The 19,672-nt window shown below is 37.7% G+C and overlaps 1 protein-coding gene across 1 annotated transcript in view; it reads right to left on the bottom strand.

The window, feature by feature from the left end:
- Positions 1 to 16,974, bottom strand: part of EDNRA (endothelin receptor type A) — a 31,815-nt gene extending 14,841 nt beyond the window's left edge. Inside the window, exons 1-3 of the mRNA XM_071555634.1 lie at positions 16,576 to 16,974; positions 13,262 to 13,735; positions 950 to 1,077 (exon numbers count right to left, since the gene is read on the bottom strand). Coding sequence (XP_071411735.1) covers positions 950 to 1,077; positions 13,262 to 13,663 — 530 coding nt within the window. The 5' untranslated portion in view covers positions 13,664 to 13,735; positions 16,576 to 16,974. The remainder of the gene's footprint in view (positions 1 to 949; positions 1,078 to 13,261; positions 13,736 to 16,575) is intronic.
- Positions 16,975 to 19,672: the final 2,698 nt, after the last annotated feature.

Here is a 19,672-nt window from a genome sequence, read left to right as displayed (position 1 = left end):
CTATGATTAACTCCTTGGAGTGGTCTATGGGATTTTATTTTATGCTGGGCAGATATTGTTTGAGAAATAGAATTATTTTTATAGTTCTCAGACTCAAAAATGGAAATAGAACAGTTGCCTGGATTACATTTTTTTGTTTCTGGCTTTGGCTAATGAGGTACTAATACAATGTATTTCAGGCATGGATACTCCTCAGTGATTCATCCATTGGAAACCTCGTACATTAACTTTTTCTCTAAAACCAAACCATGATTAGTTTTTAATTTTCTTTTAACTTTGCACCATTGTACTAATACACATAGTGTGTTTTATTTAACAGTATTTTGTGTATCAGAGTTATGGGTATTTTGGAATAAAACACCATCCAGTAAACTCAAGGGCAATAAAAAGAACTTTCCAGAAGTCAAATGTTCATCTGTTATTTCATTAGATGTATGAAGAAAAGATAGTAGAGACATTCAAACTATCAATGTCAAACTATTAAAGCAAGTTTTGAACGTGTTTTTCAGTACAACTCTATTAGTTACAAAAGTTATCAAAATAAACCCTGTAATAGTGCTCCATAGGCAGTGAGTTGAAAAAATAATTTTTAAGACTAAAGATTATGATCTTACTCAAATACAAAACAAACATGAGGTCATATGAAAGAAAGAAGTCTGAATACTGAGTTAAATCTCAATAAATTTTTGTCTGGTAAAGGATGTTGAAATAATGCTTTATTAGAGCTTTTAAATGCCTTTAAAAAACATGCAAAGTTTATTACTCTAATGACTTCATATTATACTTTGAGCCACAGGTGTGGTGCTTTGTTATAACCAGGGTAACAAAAACCAAAATCTAAGTTGCATCTATATGGTAATCTGCCTTTGAGAAGACCATACTGAGTGCCCTGAGTTTTAGGAAAACTGCAGGGGCAAGAACAGTATCAAAAGAGTCAAACATACTGTACCTGTCCACACTAAGGGCACAGAGGTTAAGGACTGTGATTCCCACTGATGCCTTCTGGATAAAGGGAAGGAATTTGCAAAGAAACTGTCCAAATTCTGTATCTCCAAAAGGCCAGTTCTGAGCCAGGAGCTAAAGAGAAGATAGAAAATAATCAGTATATTTAAACAGTAACCTAGCAAGTATGTCACAATTTCTTGTGACAGAAGTAGTCATTTCTTATCTTAGACACAGCAATTGTAACCTTGAATTCTCCATACCTTAAGCAAATCTTTGGTACCAAATGAATGTGGGAAATAACTGCTACTATAGAAGCACAGAAGGTGAAAGTTCAAACTTAAGTGTTGAATTTACTGTAATAGTAACTTGCATTGTTAAAAGATTTTTTTTATTATTGTAAATTTATAAATTATTTTTTATTCAGCCACCAGTACTGAATAATGAAAGTCTAACCCAACCCTGTCATACCTGGTTGCAATTACCGTGTCCCAGAACCAAGCAGTCAAAACACAGCTCAGAGTTCATAATGAAATACCTCAGAGCCAAATTCTGATTCTGCACACAAGGAGATTCTTTTCATTGTAAAGGCACCACTGTGTAACTCATGGCAATATTCACTGCCAGATTCTTCAGTGTGTGAAGAAAATATTGTGCATACATAATTTGTTCCATATTCTGTTTTAAAGGACTAGCACCATGCCTGCCTGTGGGCTGTACGTCAAGACCAACACAAAGGCATCCACTGGAAAAATCTGAGTCCTGGGTTTTAGATTAGTATTTCCAAGGAGGAATTTACATAACAAATAAGAGTACAGTGGTTCATGTGGACAGTTGTGAAGAATTAGCATATAAATAGTAATATTTCTAGCTAGAGCTGTTAAAGGTTTGGACATGTCTTTGAAGAAAGCTTTAATAGCAAGTATGTATGCAAAATACAGGATACAAAATTATTCAGGACAGTCAAATCTGCTGCTGGCTGCATAGTCACAGATCTCCCTTTACTGGTGCTGACAGTAAGTTGGCAGATTACATTCAATGTAAGTGTAATAAATGAAAAATTCTCGAGTCCATACAAAGTACTGAGCCCTAATTTAGCTATTACCACTCATGTAAGGGTTTTTTCAGCCACCATGAAGAGTTCTTTTGAAAAATAGTCACTGAACCTTCTCAGTCTTGCTCTACCAATTTTTTCATCTTCCCTAAGTCTCTGCTACTGAGCCCTTCTCAGGAATGGGATACTGAATAAAAGGTCGGATGAATTCTTTGTGTGATATATCAACTTCTCTTAAAATGGTTGTGAATAGAAAGCACTAGATTTGAAATGAAAATATCAAATGTTTGAGCCAGATACATAACTTTGACAACATCAAAGTTGTACACACCAACATTTCATCAACATCCTAGTGGGTGTTGTGTCCCCTATAAAACCAGGGAGCACATTTTTAATGGTGGCAATAAAGAATAATTGGCTTACTGGATAATTAACTATTTATACTGTGCAGTCATTGGGTATGCATTAAGCCTTACTGAATAATGGGTAGAACACAGAATATTTTGATGGTACTCTCCAAATTTGAAGGGTTTTTTTTTTTTGCTCCAGAGGAAGACAGCAAATGATACACTAAGGACTAACCATTATAAGCCAAATCCAAGCTTATCCAAAGTTTTTGAAACCTAATTTTGCTGAATTATTGAAGACTGTTAGATCCAGACCTGGGACTCTTTGTGGAATTAAAATTGATTTAAGCTCCACAACAGTTTTATTTTCAAGTGAATTAGATGGAGTCAAACTGGTGGCACAACAAGCATTCCAGTAAATACAGTTTGTGCAATGTCCCACAGTCTTGCTGTCCCTGGGCAAGAGTGGAAAATGGAAAAGAGAGAACAAGGAACCATACTTGCATCCATACAAATGTGCTGGAGGACTGGAGCCATCCCATGCTGCATGCAAAAATCATATTGTGTTCTTTCAATGATAAACACAGCCTGTGAATCATATTTTTAACATTTTTATCATTGAAACCAAACAAATATTACAGTTTGAAATATGATAAAATCAAAATTGTTGTTTTCAGAGTTTACTTTCTTGCAGATCTGTTCTGTCAGGCCCTCTTCATACTTGGGCAGACTTCTTTGCTTTCTGGCAGTTCATGTTTTGAGAGTTAGCTTTGCAACCACAAGGACTAGAAAATTTTTTTCAGTAGAAGCTTAGGCTCTGGAACACACTCATATAGTAAAAGTGAGTGGATTCTGTCTGCAGAATTAAAAAAACCCCAAATTTTGGTTGTCGCTCAGGATTGCAAAATTCAAAGTAAACATTTTATCTATTTAAATTAGTGTTAAATTGAAACATAGTAATTATCACTAACTTTAGAAATATAGATATTAACTATGGGAAGTTCATGTCTGTCTTAGTTAAAGTAGGAGTTAGCTTTCTGTGTTTTCATAGCATCAGTTTTCTAGTGCACTTTGCTATAGAGTACAGGATGTTTATCGCAGAATCAAATTTATCTACTCCCTGTATCTTGAGTGGTGGAATATTGTACAAACATGGTTCCATTTGCTCTTTTTCTGTCACTCTGTGTTGCTGTGTGTTCTCTGGCATATTGAGAGCTCTTGCCTTCTTCAAGCAGAGCTGAGTATCTTATTTACCATCAAGAGCACAGTAGAGAAACTGCAAGCACCTTTGCAGTGGGATTCCAGTCTAGGACAATCATATTTAATGAAAGCAAATCCCTGTTTTGCTGAAAGGTCAGGGAATGGATCACTAGGATTGATGATCTAACTGTAGTCAGTACTTTCAGTAAAAAAGTCCCAAGTTTTTGTCTGCAAGCTGTTCATTATTTCCTCTGATTTTATCTGTATTTATAGACTGAATGCTTTAGTTATAGATTGAATGAAATACATTGAAAGCTCCAGCAGAATTATTTTCTAGTTGGTTTATAATAGTATAGACATATTTTCTAGAACTCTCGTAGGAGGCTTTAGTTTATGTCAGGGCTGCAGCAAAAAGGTGTTGAATAAAGAAGGGCTGATCAGAACCCATGTAATTCTACCAATTGTAGTCATGTGGAATTTCATCTCTGGACTCTTCTCTGGGTTTGGATAAAATCAGACTAATTCTCAGGCACCACTGAGTGAAAGGTGAATTATAAATGGCACTACCAGGGCAAAGCAGCACTAGCAGCCTTCTGTCAATCCTTTGTGCCAATCAGAGACCAAGCAGTCATTTATCATTACAGATCCCACTTTAAAAGGCACCTGGTATCCACCTGTTCATTTTGGTGCACTGACTGTGGCTGTAGCTTGTGCCCAGCAACAGAAATGAACAAGCACTTTGTAGTGACTGGGAAACTCTGGTACTACAAGGCAAATATCAGCTTCAAAATGAAAAGTGTTATACTTAAAAAAGGTTCACTAACTCATTACTTATCACAGAAATCTTCACCATGATTCCAGCATGTACTCTTCTTCCCCACACCCCAGGAAGCTCTCCTTTTTTGAGATTAAAAGCATTTTATTCCTTTTGTTTCTTACACTTTCCACTAATTGAAGTAATATCAGTACCAAATCATTAGACATTCTTTTCAAGTTGATTTTAATCAAAATCCCTGGGATCAGAATTAAGTTTTTTCATAAGGCTCACTTTGTAATCATTTCTGTGGGTGTACTCCATTATCACTCCACATCAGCTATGCATTCATTACTTCCTCTTGGATCAGGTGCCAGTTTGGTCTTCTATAGATATTTTTAGTCAGCAAATCTGATCCTGTCTTTCCTTTTACTAATTTTTACATCGAAACAAGTCCAGTGCCCTCTGGTCTGCCCTGACATTGTACAGAAACTTCAAAGGGAAATAACACAGGTATTTTATATTAAAAAACGGGCCCAGGAATTTAATTGCATTAGTCCTGATTTACTTAGGTAAAATATAAGAACTGGAACTACTGGCTTTGCTCTTCAAGTGCTTTTGCATATTTTAATATCCAAACACAATGAGTATAAAATGTTAGCAAATTACATTTTCTCTTGAGACACTAGGATAGGAGAAATCAGATGATCCCAACTCATATCCCAGTTCTCTGTGAGCTGGTCAAATGGATTGTGCTTTTGCAAACCCACTTACAAAATCTCTGAGGTTTCAAAACAAGATATGCAGCAAAGGAAATGAACTTTTTCTCTTGTGCAGTTTGCAGCTTAGAAGGATTTCATCCTGTGGTGCAATTCCTGAGAAAAGAGCGTAGTCAACATGTATTTTTTTCACTGTTAGCAGAAACCAAGATTTCAAGGTTCTACTGTTGATCCTAAAAAGCTCAGCAAAGTGCCCAGCCAGCCACAGCTTCCTTGAGCATCCCCCTTCTCTGCTGCTTTATAAGGCCTCTCTGCCCTGACGCTGCAGTTTGAAACAAACAAGGCATCAGCACTGAGAACATTCCTTTGCAATGATTTTTAAATGTCACTCAGTTGATTTTATTCTACTGCTGCTGCTATTTTGTAACCCCTATCAGCATGGTAGCTGATGTACAAAACATGAAGTCCCACTCTGCATCCTGAGCAATTTATATATAGTCTAAAAGAGAGAATGTTGCAGCCCCACCACATGAGCATTCACCAGAATCTGCTCACAAGCACCCATAGTGTTTGCCTGAGACTAGGCTGATCCTGTGTTCACAGGCAGATGGTGACACTGGAGCTCAGCCCAAAACAGATGGCCTGGGTTAGGTGCTAGATACGAACCAGCTCCGAGCTGCTCTGCTAAAACTGCTTTGGTTCAACATGTGCATGCAAGGAGGTCCTCTCTCTCTGCCACATGTATTGAGGATAAAAACAAAGGTTTCAAACCTGCTCTGATCTCATCCTAGTGCTCTAGAGTCTTCCTCTTCCTATATCCTCTTGGGACCATTGTTGTGATCTGCTTCCCAGATACTCAGCTCATTTCATACAGGTAGTGCTTGCTCCTCATGCCACCCCCATGCAGGATCCTCTCCTGACTTTCATGGCATTTAAATGTTCAGTGATACTGATAGACAACTCTGGCACAACACTGGCAGTCAGTTTCTGCACTGTCTTCAGCAGCACAAGCAGAAATAATTTCCTTATTCTGTGACTTAAGTTACAGTTGTGCAGTAATGGAGAAGAGGATGAAACGAGCAGAATTCTGGCTGCATAGATCTAGTTGTATAAGTGACCAATATCTCCTAACTGGGGAGTAGGAGTTACAAAACCACTGTGGTCTGGAGTGACTTTCTTTCCTTGCCGCATAGCCTGGAATGAAAAACAAGAGTAATTCCTCTAGTTTTGTTACCTCAGCACACTTGGGGTTTGTTGGGGGTTTTTTGTGTTTTTTTTTTAATTTTTTTTAAGTCTAGTTTCCTCTAGCTGTCTTGATAAAACTCTCTTAAATTGTGCTGTACAGTTATATATGACCTTGTCTGCTTAAGACATGAACCAAACATGGTCCCAGGTGTTTTGGGTGAATCCAGCTGAAATCTGAGTGACCACAGACGTGTTTAATGTCTATACCACCGCACTGACCACATTAAATGACAAAAGCTGATGATTCTGACTGAAGTGTCTCTCCTATCCCTGATCTGTAAGACTGTTTAGTGTAGGAATAAGGATATATTGAGTCTTCTGCTGTGGTATTTTAATTGCAGTGACTCAAACAGGACCTTTCTGTCCTCATGAAACATCATAGGACAAGAATTCACTGCATGTTCTCAAGCCTTTCCCTTCTTCCTAGAACCATATTTCCAGGAGAAAATTGCATTGCTGGACAATCCTTATCCATTTCTTGCTGAAATGAAAAACCTCAAATTTGGGAAGGACAGTGACTAGAAGAAAACAAAGACTAGAGGAAAACAAAGAAACAAGGCAAGCCTTTATAATGCAGGGCATGAGACCAATATTGAGGATGTCATGGTGAGATGATAATTCAAGCTTCTTCCAATTTTGGGATCATTTGTTTATTTCCTTATTCTTAGATTCACAATCCTGCCATGGTAGGAAGAGCATACTGCATCTCCTCAACTCTTCTATGCAGGAAATACATTCCTGATTTTGCTACAACCAAGAACTGTCCTTTTTTTTTCACTTTGGGTGGATAAAACTGACTAGTTGGTGGTTTTGGTGGGGGTTTTTTTTGGTGTTTTTCTTTTTTTTCTGGAAGGAAAAAAGGTTATGTGGGGATGCATGAGAACCATCAAAGACATTTTTTTACTCTGAATTGCCCTGACAGTTTTTCTGCTAGTTTGCTTATCTTAGCCCAGCTGAATAAAGGTGGAGGTAGCAAAGGGCCTCATGATATTTACTGAATGCCTACAGTCTTTTGCTCCTGTTTAGGCAGCTGTGGAAGGGCATGTATAGTTCTTACACAAAAAAAAAATCATACTTCAAGAGATCCTGAAAAGTAAATGCTGATTGAAACACCCTGTCTCAACTAACTGATAAAATAAATCCTAAGTTTTACGTTCGTGTTAAAATCTTTATATTTATTACAAAAATCTACTTAGATAAAGTATTCCTAACAAATCTAGACATCTTCCCTGTGGTATTTTTGCTGTTTACAAAGCAGGATTAGTTTGGTTTTTGTTGTTCCGTGCTGCTGGCTATCTTCCCACCCTTTTAGGTAAATGTTTCTCAAGCTGTGCTGCTCTTCTTCATGGAAATGAACTGCAAGGTGTGCTTCTGTGCATGGTCCTTTGTTAAAAGGAATTTTTTTCAGTCCCTGGGCATAATATTGCTTTTGTTATTCTTCCAGCTCTGGTGTCTTTTGTGTCTTTTTGTGTTGCTAAAGAGACTGACAGGACTGTTAAGAAGTTACTGCAGACCTGGCAAACCCTGGATATGCACAATCAAAACAATTCCTTGTTAGCTGTAGAGTTCAGCTGATTGAAAAATAAAGAGAGCAAAAATACTAAATTATTCTCTTAAACCTCGAGTCTCTAAGAACTGTGCAGTATTACAAATCCACAGAGCAGCAAGGCAGGCATGAGATGTGAAATCAAAGATGAGAGAGGAGCTGCTTGTGCATTGAGAGGAACATATATCCCACCCCTCAAAGTACAACCCTTACTTAAAGGCAGAGTCTATCTTGAAAAAAGACCTAGAATATAAAATTTCTCCGTTAACTCCTGTCTTGGTGTGCACATCAAACACAGGCCATGCTTGGAGCAGGTTACATGGATTTCTGCATCACACTGGAACAATGGTGCATTGCTCCTTGGAATCACTGATAAGGATCCATTAAGAGCCAGAATGTTGTTAAACTGAGGCCTCAGAATTAGCTCCTGGTGTCAGTATTTCATTGAGAAATACACATGGCACATATGACAGACTTTGTTTTTTCAAGGAGGATTTCTTTTCTAAGTGCACTTAACTTTATGTGTGCTATGGGCTTGGCTTTATACTCCTTTGGCACAAAACTGTAACTGCTACAGATTCCACTTCCTTTGTCAGCTACAAGATCAGTGTCAATGTGTTTAATTATCCTGGTTAAGGTATAATATTAACTCTGTTGGTAAAGATACTCAGATATGCCAAATAGTTTGTGGTTTAGAAGAGATTGAGTTAACAGTTCTGTATGTGCCCTGATGTTGAGAAATTTCTGTGATCAGAAATGCCTCTCTTAAGTCTTCCTTTACTGAAGAGAAAATTCCTGAAGATATTTGCTTACTACAGCTACCTTCTATATTTGGATTCATGTTCTAGGTGGACTACTCAGATTTAAATGCTGTTGCAACTAAGGTATGAATTTATCAACAAAAAATGCCCTAGTTTATTAAGGAGAACATTATCTTCTTGAGCTGTCTGAGCAGTGAACACTTGCTTTGTTTTCCTGGGTAGATGTCTTTCACTTTATACCAGTAAAATAATTAGGAAAATATTTTTATTGACCCTTAAGGAAACAGGGTAAAAGCTGGCTAATATGCTTGATCTACTTTATAAACATTTAAGGAGTTAAGCATATTATGATCTAAGTCAATGTAATTTATGTCAATCTTATGTAGTTTAATTCTCAATAAATAGAACTCATTTAAACATTTTTCTCTAAAGTGCAAAGAACTGGAAGAAGAGACATCTCAGGACTTCCCAATAACATAGTTACAACTGAATTTGGCCATTCTAAAGGTGGGATCTGGAGTGTTTCAAGCTCTGTGAGCTCAGGAAAGAGCTCTGGACAGCATTTTCTGTGGGGAGTACCTGTTGTTACTACTGTTGCTTTGCTAAACTTTAGCCAGTGACAGCAGCAACAGCCATAAGAACTTCCAGATCTAAGTGCAGCCAAGGCAGTGGTGGGGCTATGGATATTCTGCTGCTACTGCAACATAAAATTTGTATTTTCTGCTCTTCTTTTGCCTGGAAAGAAATCATTCTTAATGATTTGGAGCTATCGCCTTTGACATCTCAAATGTCTGAGATAGGTACCTTTTGGGTAGAGAGAAAACTGTTTGGGTCTAGGTGCTATAAAAATGTAATTGAAAATGAAATTGTCTTAGTTTGGTCTCTTAAGGCTGGATTTATAACTGGCACCTTTCTGTAAAACTCAATTTATTAAATTTTTTAATATTGATTTGATATTACAAGTGGATATACTAGTGGTAATCAAGTGTAATGGGCCTTCAATACATCCAGAATATCTTAAAAGCAGACTAGTGAATATTAATCACATCTCAATCCATTTAACAAATTGCTAGGGGGAATCTACTATATAATTACAGTAACTGGAGAAAGGAAGGGGGAATTTCTGAGCCTGCTGTAATGTGAAGAAACGATAAAAATGTCAAACTCCTGTGACCACATCTTTAGTTGACATAAATTACATAATTACTTTTTTCCAAGCGTCATATCTTTGTTAATTGTGTAAAGACGTAGTAGAATGATGGACTTAACTCTCCTGGGACCTTACATTGTTAATTACTATTAACTGCTTCTTTCTATGGATTTGGGAAATGGGTTTGAGCATCAGTAACATTACCTACCTCTCTTTTGAAAGTAGTTTTGAAATAGTTAAGGCCACCACTGTGTTTCAGGAAAGTGATTCTATCTATTTCTGATATTCATCTATAATTATACAGTGTAATATATTCTGTTCTATACAATGTGGCCATCTTAATACTATGTTATTTTTTATTTTAATACACAGCTGAATGCTTGTTTACTCTACTTCTGACTTCAGAGAAGTTTTGTCCTCCTAAAAATGAAGATCTGACCTGAAAGGTATTGTTTGACACCACTTGTTTATATATTATACTAATACATGGTTCAACATAAGGCTGACTCTGAAACTAACAGGATCTTTAAAATAAAGTTCAGAAGTAAGTTTATAAAATACTTTAAAATTTACACATTAAAACAAAAATAGAAACACTTTATTTTTTTCCCCTTAATAGACTGTCATTCCCATTTTCCTATTGGGATATTTCCAGTGGCCACCCTTTGTACTCTCACTCAACAAGAGGAGCTAAAAGGGGACACAAATTTTAGGATCCCTACTGACACAAACAGGAATGACATTTAAAAAACTTTAAAATCAACTCCTAATGTAAGCAGGCACATTACTGAGTGGTTCATATAGAAAATGGATTATACATAATAATTAAATTTCTTACCAGTAGTACTACAGCTCCCTTGTAAATGCTCTAAATGCTTCCCTGTATCAGAATGCATGCAGCTAACCTTAGACAAGAAGGTGGTTATATATGGTAATTTTAAAGTCATTTATTTTGAAGGTTCAAGCACTAAAAATAACTAAATGCTAGAAACATGCTTTAAATGTGATTTTAGTTCTGCCTTATATACGGAAATTGGCAGACATTGATGTCAAGGGGCTGCAGTTTCATTCACAGCTTTTATTTATCAAATCATAGAATCATAGAATTGATTGGGTTGGAAAAGACCTCCGAGATCATCGAGTCCAACCCTTGCTCCAACTCCAGTCCCTTTACCAGATCATGGCACTCAGTGCCACGTCCTGTCTGCATTTAAAAATCTCCAGGGATGGTGAATCCACCCCCTCTCCAGGCAGCCCATTCCAATGCCTGATTAATCTCTCTGGAAAGAATTTTTTTCTGCTCTCCAACTTAAATTTCCCCTGGCAGAGCTTGAGCCCGTGCCCCCTTGTCCTATTGCTGAGTGCCTGGGAGAAGATACTTCTCTGCAGCACAGAAATAAATTTTCATATAGATTAAGAAAATTTCATTTGTACAAAGCTGTTCAGGACCACAGTTCAGCTCATCATGTAAGATAAAGCAAGGTAAGTGAACCTGTGGAATGCCAGAGAAGTGCCAGAAAATTAATAGAAAAAATGTATTGCAAAATAATAAAGGGAATATAAAAATATTGTTTGATACTTTTAACTAAGCTTCTAAAGAATTTTCAGAAGACCATCAAAAAGCAATTCTGAGAGACAAAATTAATTCCAGATTTCCATTACTCTTTATGAAAAAAGCAGCAGAGCTCTTGAGAGGTTAGAAAAAATGGGCAATAAAAATACTTTTTCTTTCCCAAACTCAGCTCTGACAAGAACTCATGCCATTTTTCCTTCACATTTACTACCAGATATAGCATGAGAAGTAAGAATACTGCCTTAGTAATTATCCATAAGCTCTAAGAATAATTCACCAGGCAGGAGACTGTATTGCATCATGGGAGGAACAGCCACAGAGTCATAGAATCATAGACCGGTTTGGGTGGGATGAAGTTTAAAGTCCCACCCCCTGCCATGGGCAGGGACACCTCCCACTAGGCCAGGCTGACCAAAGCCCCATCCAGCCTGGCCTTGAGTAGGCAGTGAGTCCAGGGAAGAACCCCAATCCCATGTCCTTTTAAGTATTCACACAGCTGTGGAGGATACAGAGGGTAATCTTTCTCAACAACTTGTTAATCCAAAATCCTCTACAGATCTCTGCTATTTCATCAACAAGTTATGATAATTTAATTTTCCAGGTGGAATATTGAAAAGTGTAAACTTGCATTTCCATTAACTCACATACATTATTAGTTACAGTCATAATCCTCATTTCAAATTCCTGTTAAAACCAGATAAAAGACATCTGTTATTTATGCTTCTGGAAGCCCAGAACCAGGTGCTGCATTTTACCATAGATAATATACCTCTGTACAACAGTAATATATGCACATATAGATATTTTAATCCATTAATTAATTCAAAATTTATGATCTTATGAATACCTGTGTTATGTTATAATATCAATAGTTATGCACATGCCAAATGCATATTTTCAAATCACGGTTTCTTAAATTTTAAAATTCAAACACAGGACACTAGTTATAATAGAATTATGCATTAAAATGTTTCATTTAAAGCCCATGTAAATAAAACATAAGTCTTTAGAATCTTTAAGGGCCAGAATTGTGAAGAACATTTTTAAAAATTGTAATACTTGGTGTTTTATTTACTATGTAAATATGGACCTTTTGCTGAGAAAGGAAAGATAAAGTCTGATATCCTATCAGCTATGCACTTGTGTAGAATCCACAAACAGACAGACACAAGCATACAAAATTCATTGATAATTTTCTAAGATAAGTTAACATCAGCAAGATATTATATTAAAAAGGGCTTAGTTCTGCTTGTCCTGGCTTGAATTATATTAGCAAACAAATACTGCATCAGGAAAAGCACTTCTTTGTGGCTTTGTTTAATTAAAATGGAAAATCAAAAAACTGGGACAGGATAAATTTATACCAGATAAAAGAATTGCTGAGGAGCCTTTTTATACAATGACAAACCCAGCTGAAATTTAATATTTCAAAAATGATCAGTGATATAATTGATTTTACTAACTCTAGAGTAATTCTGAGAGACTACCATTAATGAATATTAAGTGAAAATCTTAAGGCTCAACTTAGCTGACATATCCTCTCTCTGCAAAGCCATAACATGAAGCCTGCATATCACAGGGAATATTTTCTGTAAAAATATAAAGTAGGATATTCCTAAAATAGCAGCCAGTCCATCAAGGAGGAGAACAGTTTATAAAAAGTCTCTCCTTATAAATTCTTTTGCTAGCTCTAGTAGCTATAATAAGTGAAGATCTCCTGTGAAATGCCCAAGGTCACACTTTGGTTAAGAACTAAGAGCTACATCATCTTTAACCGAAGATGCACTTTTTCTTGATGGAGGTGAGACCTGAGAGCAAGGTTTCTGTTGCAGAACAAAAAAAGTTTTATTTCTTCTTAAAAGCACTACTTGCTGAGAAAAGAACACTAAATAGCCAGAGAAGGAACCACAGAGAGCAGACAGTGTGCTTGAAGGAAAACTGAAATTAGAGTGTACTGTGTGGTGTCCTACCTTGTACACAATGATAGGGATATCAATGACAATATAGATAAGGTCTCCCAGGGCCAGGCTGGCTATCAGTGCATTCGGGCCATTCCTCATACACTTGTTCTGGTAAATGATCCTCAGCAGAGTTGCATTCCCAACCATTCCAACGATGAAAATAGCACAAGATACCACAGTGTTAATGTATTTAAAAGTCTCAGCGATCTTAGTCTGCTGGGAGCATTTGACAGTTTGGTTGGACACCGGGGGCTGCATGGTGGTGAGGAGCAAGCTGGATTCCATCCCTGAGAAAGTGGAAAGGGCATTTCCCAGGTCACTCCGATTGGCATCGTATCTGTCAGAGCTGTCACTTAGCACAAATCCTGGAACCAGCAGCAGCAAAGAAACTCTTAAACACAAGGCTTCCATCCTGAAGTTCCCCAAAAGCAATAGAAATTTTCGTTTTTCAAAATTTCAACGCGATACTTCTCACTTCTTCACCTGAAGAGAGAAACAGTAAGCAAAAAAGGAAAAGTAAAAAGAAACAAAGAATCAGTACAACAGGTAGACTAACACACCCCACTTCTCACTTAAGAAAGGTATTTGAATACCCAGTCTCTGCAGCAAATACATATAAACACCCGTTTATACTCACTGTGCTACTCTGAAATCTAGATTCCTCCCATTAGCTGTCTGACAAAAGGCAAACACAAAAAATTCCTTAAGTAATTGATAGTGTATAGAAATAAGATTCCACAAAACCCTGTTAGCTTGATGCATAATTTGCATATGGATGGGAAAAAAATAAGGTGTATTAAACTCAGTTTTAAAATATAGTCTTGCAAGAAAAGTTGACCTTTTGCTGAATGATATTTTAGCTAAAATAAGAAGATATTTTTTATCTTTGAAAAAGTAAGGTAACAGCAATCCATCAATAATTAAAGGTAGTAAATCTGCTAATTTTCTCAGTATTTTTGATACATATCAACAATTAGTATTTATATTATTTTTATCTGATTTATTACCTGGATTTCACATGAAGATTAAAAACACATGTATTTCAAAGCAAGTTTTGGACCAGATTCAAAGTTCCTAAATATTAGGAGGAAGACTTTTACAGTCTAGGTCTAGGTTTACCTAGTACAGGTAGACCTCTGGCCAGGAAAAGCCCTTCAAACTTTGCCACTTGGTTCCTCATGTGCAACTTATGTGCAGTACTTGGCCACAGTGAAGCTAGTTATAACAATTTAAGTTCTTTTAAAGATAAAAAATGCTGGTTTAGTATTCTAAACAACAAGTCATGACATTTCCAGTTAGGAAAGGAAGTATGAAAGCACTCTGTTCCAGTAAGTGGGACTGCCCATGTATAAGCCCTGCTGCAATGGGAGTAGATACTACACCTCCAGAGAAAGCAAGGATATATCTTAAGTCCATTTCCTTGAAGCCTTAGTTTAATTTAAGATAAAGATTGGGGTTTTTTTCATGGCTTATATCTGCAAAACAAGACAAAGTGCTGCAGTGTTGACAAAAGAAGAGCAGAAAATAAAGTATTTATAACTTTCTGATTTCTAGGGACTCACATGAAGTATTTGGGAGGATCCTATTAAATAAATGAATCCTAATTCCACTCCCTATGGGGCTGTTAAATCAGAGTTTATAGCAAGAAATTTACCAGAGAAAGAGGGAGATGATTTACTGATAGTAATTCTGGAGCAGGCACAGTATAAATATTTACTACTATTAAGGCTTCTGTTGTGTGTGGTCTGTGGAAGTGCATGTGTACCTGTATACAGCAGCAAATTCCATGTTAACTGGAGTATTCCTGTCTGGCATGTAGAGTGCTGTCCCTCTGAGCCCAGGATCCATATTTACAGTCCTTATATTGGTGTATTGGGATGAAGATCTGACAACTGTGAGTTCCTCTGGACTTGATTTTAAAGGTTAATGTGCTAAATAATAAATCCTTCCTTATTAAATGCCGGTACAATTAACAGTGGTATCCCAGGGCAGTCAGCAGCAGTTTGCATGATGCAAGTGCCTTTACTTTAGGTTTCTAAATCATATCAAAACCAACAGAGATATTTGACTGTAACTCTTTTCAGGCAACTATTAATACTTGCATTATTTACTACAACTGTGGTTCCTCAATTTACAAATTGAAAAACTGTATCACTATTAAAAAACTTTCCCAAGTAAATGTGATACAGCTACGAACAGAACTCACTCCCCAATGTTTTCGTGGTTAGATTAGTATCCTCCTTTTTTAATGACATTTTCTTGTCAAAATGTATCATATGGAGATGGTGGTAGTATGGCAGTCATGCAGTCAGCATGCAAAGCTAGGAACAGAATTGCCATTTACCATCTCTTTGCTCTCCTGGAAGAAACTTTTCCCTAAGAAGCAAAACTGGAAAGTTTCTATTATACCAACTTCTAAGGTTATTTTTCTTATGGATTCCTGACAGTCTTTAATTCCTTCGTGCATATTTTCAAAGTATTAATCTTGTTACAGAATATGACATTCAAACTGCCTCCTATGAGTAACATCCTAGCATCTGTGCTAGCTTTTTGCAATACGGTAATCCAGCATTGCCCTTCCCATGGAGCCTGAGCACCTGAAGCCTATGAGCTTGCTGTGTTAATCTGTGTCTGTGCTTCTACAGCGCTGCACAACCGGCCGCGGATGCCGAGAAAAAAATTCCTGACTTGCCTGGGGTATCAAGCCGGAAAAATTCCCATGCCGAGTTCACAAGAAGAGATCATACCAGTGGAAATGAAATTCTTCCAAGTATGAAAAACGAGCTAAAACGTTTCTAGGGACTGATCAGCCTCAAGGCAGCTGAGATGTGAACGGGAGCAAAGGCACTGAAGCAGGGCAGGAAGGCACTGAGGGGAACAAGGGGAACTCCTCGGGGCTGTTCCCCGGTCGGCACAGGCAGCGAGCGCTCCGCTCCTGCTGCTCCTCCGGTAACGCCGAAGGAAACCTGCTCCTTGTGCCACTGTCAAAGGACCAACTCCAACATGCACTTGGCAAATCAGCGCTACCTCCCCTGTAGCCTACATGGCGAGCCTCTGGCAAGACCTACATATTGATAAACTTTATTTAATAACAGTTCCCCCAAGCTGCCTTGTGGCTGCCTCTTGTTCTCTCCCTCTCTCTCTCTCTCTCTCTCTCTCTCTCTCTCTCACACACACACACACACACACACACAGAGGTGCACCGCCGTCACCGAATCCCTCTCTGGGGCGTTTCCGAACGGTGCCCGCGGTCGGGGCGGGATCGGGCTCCGGTTCCCGCAGCATCCCGCGCTTCCCCCCGCCGCGCCTCCCGCCGGGCTCACCCTCATGCTGGGACTGCCGCCGCCGCCGCTGCTGCAGAGAATTTCCTCGGAGTGGCTTTTCCTGGGATAGTCTCTCCAGATCCTCCTGCCTGCGTCTGACTGGGTGGGATTGAAAATCTCCACCTCCGCGAAATCAGTGAAAGAATGAGACAGACTGAAGAAGTCGGAGCGTCCCCTCTTTTCTGCCCCCTCCCCCAATTAAAACAAACCTCCAGCCAGAACTGAGCCCCTGCCAATGTTAAACACAAAGGCTGCCTCCCGGGCACGGGGGAACACTGAGCTCTTTTAACTATTTCCTCGCTGAAACTGAGCAGAACTACTTTGCTGGACTCATCTAACCCACAGCTTCGGGAATCCACTACAGCATCTACCTGCTGAGAGCACACAGGATTCTTGGAAAGGTTTTGTGTCTAATCCCACCAGACGGCAGAGGAACCATGAGCAAAACGGGGCGGGGGGGGAGAGGGGGGTGGGAATATCTGATGATGAAATACACCATTTTTGCTTCACATTTTCCCCAGATTTGGCCAGGATCAGAGTCTCTTCCTGAGACAATCAGTAAAACTCTACATGTGAGAGTTTAAAAAATGCTGGATCCATAAACAGAGTTTTCTTGAGTGAAAATTGCTTTGACCCATCTGGGACACACCTTGCTAATACCGCTCAGTCACATTTACAGTGATAATAAGAGTGTGGCATTTTCTATCACCCCTGTTTCGTATTACTGTTCTTCTCTCAAGGCAGTGGTGTGAAAAATGTGTGCAGAAAAAATGGAAAGTTCATTTATAGCTAATGACATTTTCTCGTGATGAAAAAAATGCCAGTGTATCAGTGGGAGCAGCTTGTAGTGGGAAGAGTTTCAAAATCTCTTCATGCTAGCAAGTTTAAGAAATTCTGAGTCCCTTGTTGAATCCTTTAAAGTTTCTCATTTTTTGGTGAGTTTCCTCCACAGAAATTACTTTCTAAACATATTTGGACTTCTTTTGAATATAAAAAGACAGGCTTCCTAAGCAGATATAAAAATATGTAGTCCTAAACCAATAAAAGCAGACTGAAAAGAACAATAGTGATGCTGGTGACCTGCAGAATTAAAATATCTGGTGCTAAATCATGTAAGAAATGGGTTTGAACTTTATCAGTTTTGCATAGTTAAAAGTATGCCTCTGTAGTAGGTTTAAAATGATCTCATAAATCTTGTACAGGATAAACCAGCATCTGGATCGACTGAAATAGTAATACTTTATTGCTTCTAGAAAGTCACCTCAGTTAAATGAAGCGTCAAAACACAAGATCAGGCTGAGAACCACAAAGAGCCCACTGTTTGCAAATTGGGTAGAAAAGTTTAGTTCAAAATCTCAAGTTGCCCTGAAGTTGAATAAATGCTAATAAGCCACTAAATTGTACATATACTAATAAAGTATTGTTTAAATCCTTTACAGCTTGGTCACAGATGTGTAGTATTAATTATTTCCTTTGTCAAGAATGATGTATATGGTAACTTGTTGGAAAACTACTAGAGAGCTGGAAAGGGTGTAGTTAAAGACCATGTGGACTTTATGGAGAACTTTATTGAATGCAATCCTTAAATCTCTTGTGTGTTCTCTAAACATTATTAAGACCTAATTCCTTTCCTGGGATCATTTGACCTTTATGTCTAAACAACAGAGTTGTAAAAAAAAAGAGAAAAAAAAATCAAAAAAGAAAGACAATTTGTATTTCTGATCTCATTTTATCACACTTTTTTCCTCTAATTCATAATTCCATGCAAAACTGTATTTGTTATTAAATGAAATAAATTTAAATATATCATCAAGCTTAGTAATGCTGTTGAAGAGAGTCTTTGTTACAATTGTGAATGCTTTTATTATTGCCAACCCACATAAGTAGTATTAATTATTAGAAATTAATAAATAGCTCAGTTCTGTGTTCTTTGTTATTATTACCTGCTGCATATTTTTTAATTGGACCTTTGTTCTGCCTTTCGTCTTTTAGGTGTCTAAAGCTGAGTTGAATTCTTGTCTTTAAACTGAATTCAAAAATTATGTTTAACTGTTCCTGCTAGGGTTTGTTGTTTTTTTTTTTTTACTATTTTCAGGTAAGTAATATGGGAAAGGAAGTTTTCATGTATGGATTATTCAAAAACTGCAGTTGCAAATGCAGCTGACCTCAGTTACTAAGTGATAATACACAGTTCTTTACAAGAGGTTTTCAGCTCTTAGAGACACTTTCACCATCATTGTAGAACTGCTGTCCTGTGCGTGCATTCTTTTGTGGAAGAGTTCTTGACTGAGGACTCTGTCTAACAATTTCAGCTCAGTGAAAGTGTTTCCTCTGACCTCTTCTGTTTTCTGTCTTCAGCAAACGACTTAGCTTGTCTTGCACAACTTCAGAGACTCAGAGTAAGGGTAACATATTAATCTTGTTACAAAATAACCCACTATACTTCAGTTTTCAGGATACCTGGATTTTGCAGCTGGAGTCAACAAGAATATCACTATTTTGTAAAGTTATTAATTTTCCTGAAGCCTTCAGATATTAGAAAGGAATACTTTATTGCAGGTGTTACTAGCCCCTTCAAAACAAAGTTGTAGTGCCTTTTATACAACTACCTCAGAGGCAATGGCAGAGGATCAGTTATGTTTGCAGGAGTTAATTTTATTTGATTGAAATAGAAACATATGTTCATCAGCTCATGGAGTCCTAAATTGCATTCCTGAGATTCAAATGACCAAAATCAAAACCAGTCATTGTCCATAACTGGCATTTTCACAAACAGACAGCTGGTGTGCTTATAATCTGTAGCATTTTCAGAAAATCAGAAGTTATTCATGGCAAAGGATGTCAATATCTAATTTTTCTGCATTCTTCCACTAGATTTCTGATATAGTTTTTATCAGAAACAACACTAAAAACAATACAGACAATGCAAAACATGATGTTAGGAGCCACTTGGATAATTTGGACAAATGAACCAGGATACTTTGGTTACCATACTGGGTAACTGATGTATGTACAAACCAGGGAATGAGATGCTGGAAAGCAGTGCTGTGCAGAGACCTGGGGGTCCTGGTCGATGGCAAGTTGAATCTGAGTCAGC

The sequence above is a fragment of the Pithys albifrons genome, chromosome 5 (genome assembly GCF_047495875.1).
Source record: "Pithys albifrons albifrons isolate INPA30051 chromosome 5, PitAlb_v1, whole genome shotgun sequence".
NCBI classification, from domain to species: Eukaryota; Metazoa; Chordata; class Aves; order Passeriformes; family Thamnophilidae; genus Pithys; species Pithys albifrons.
This window is presented reverse-complemented; position numbering and strand designations above follow the sequence as displayed.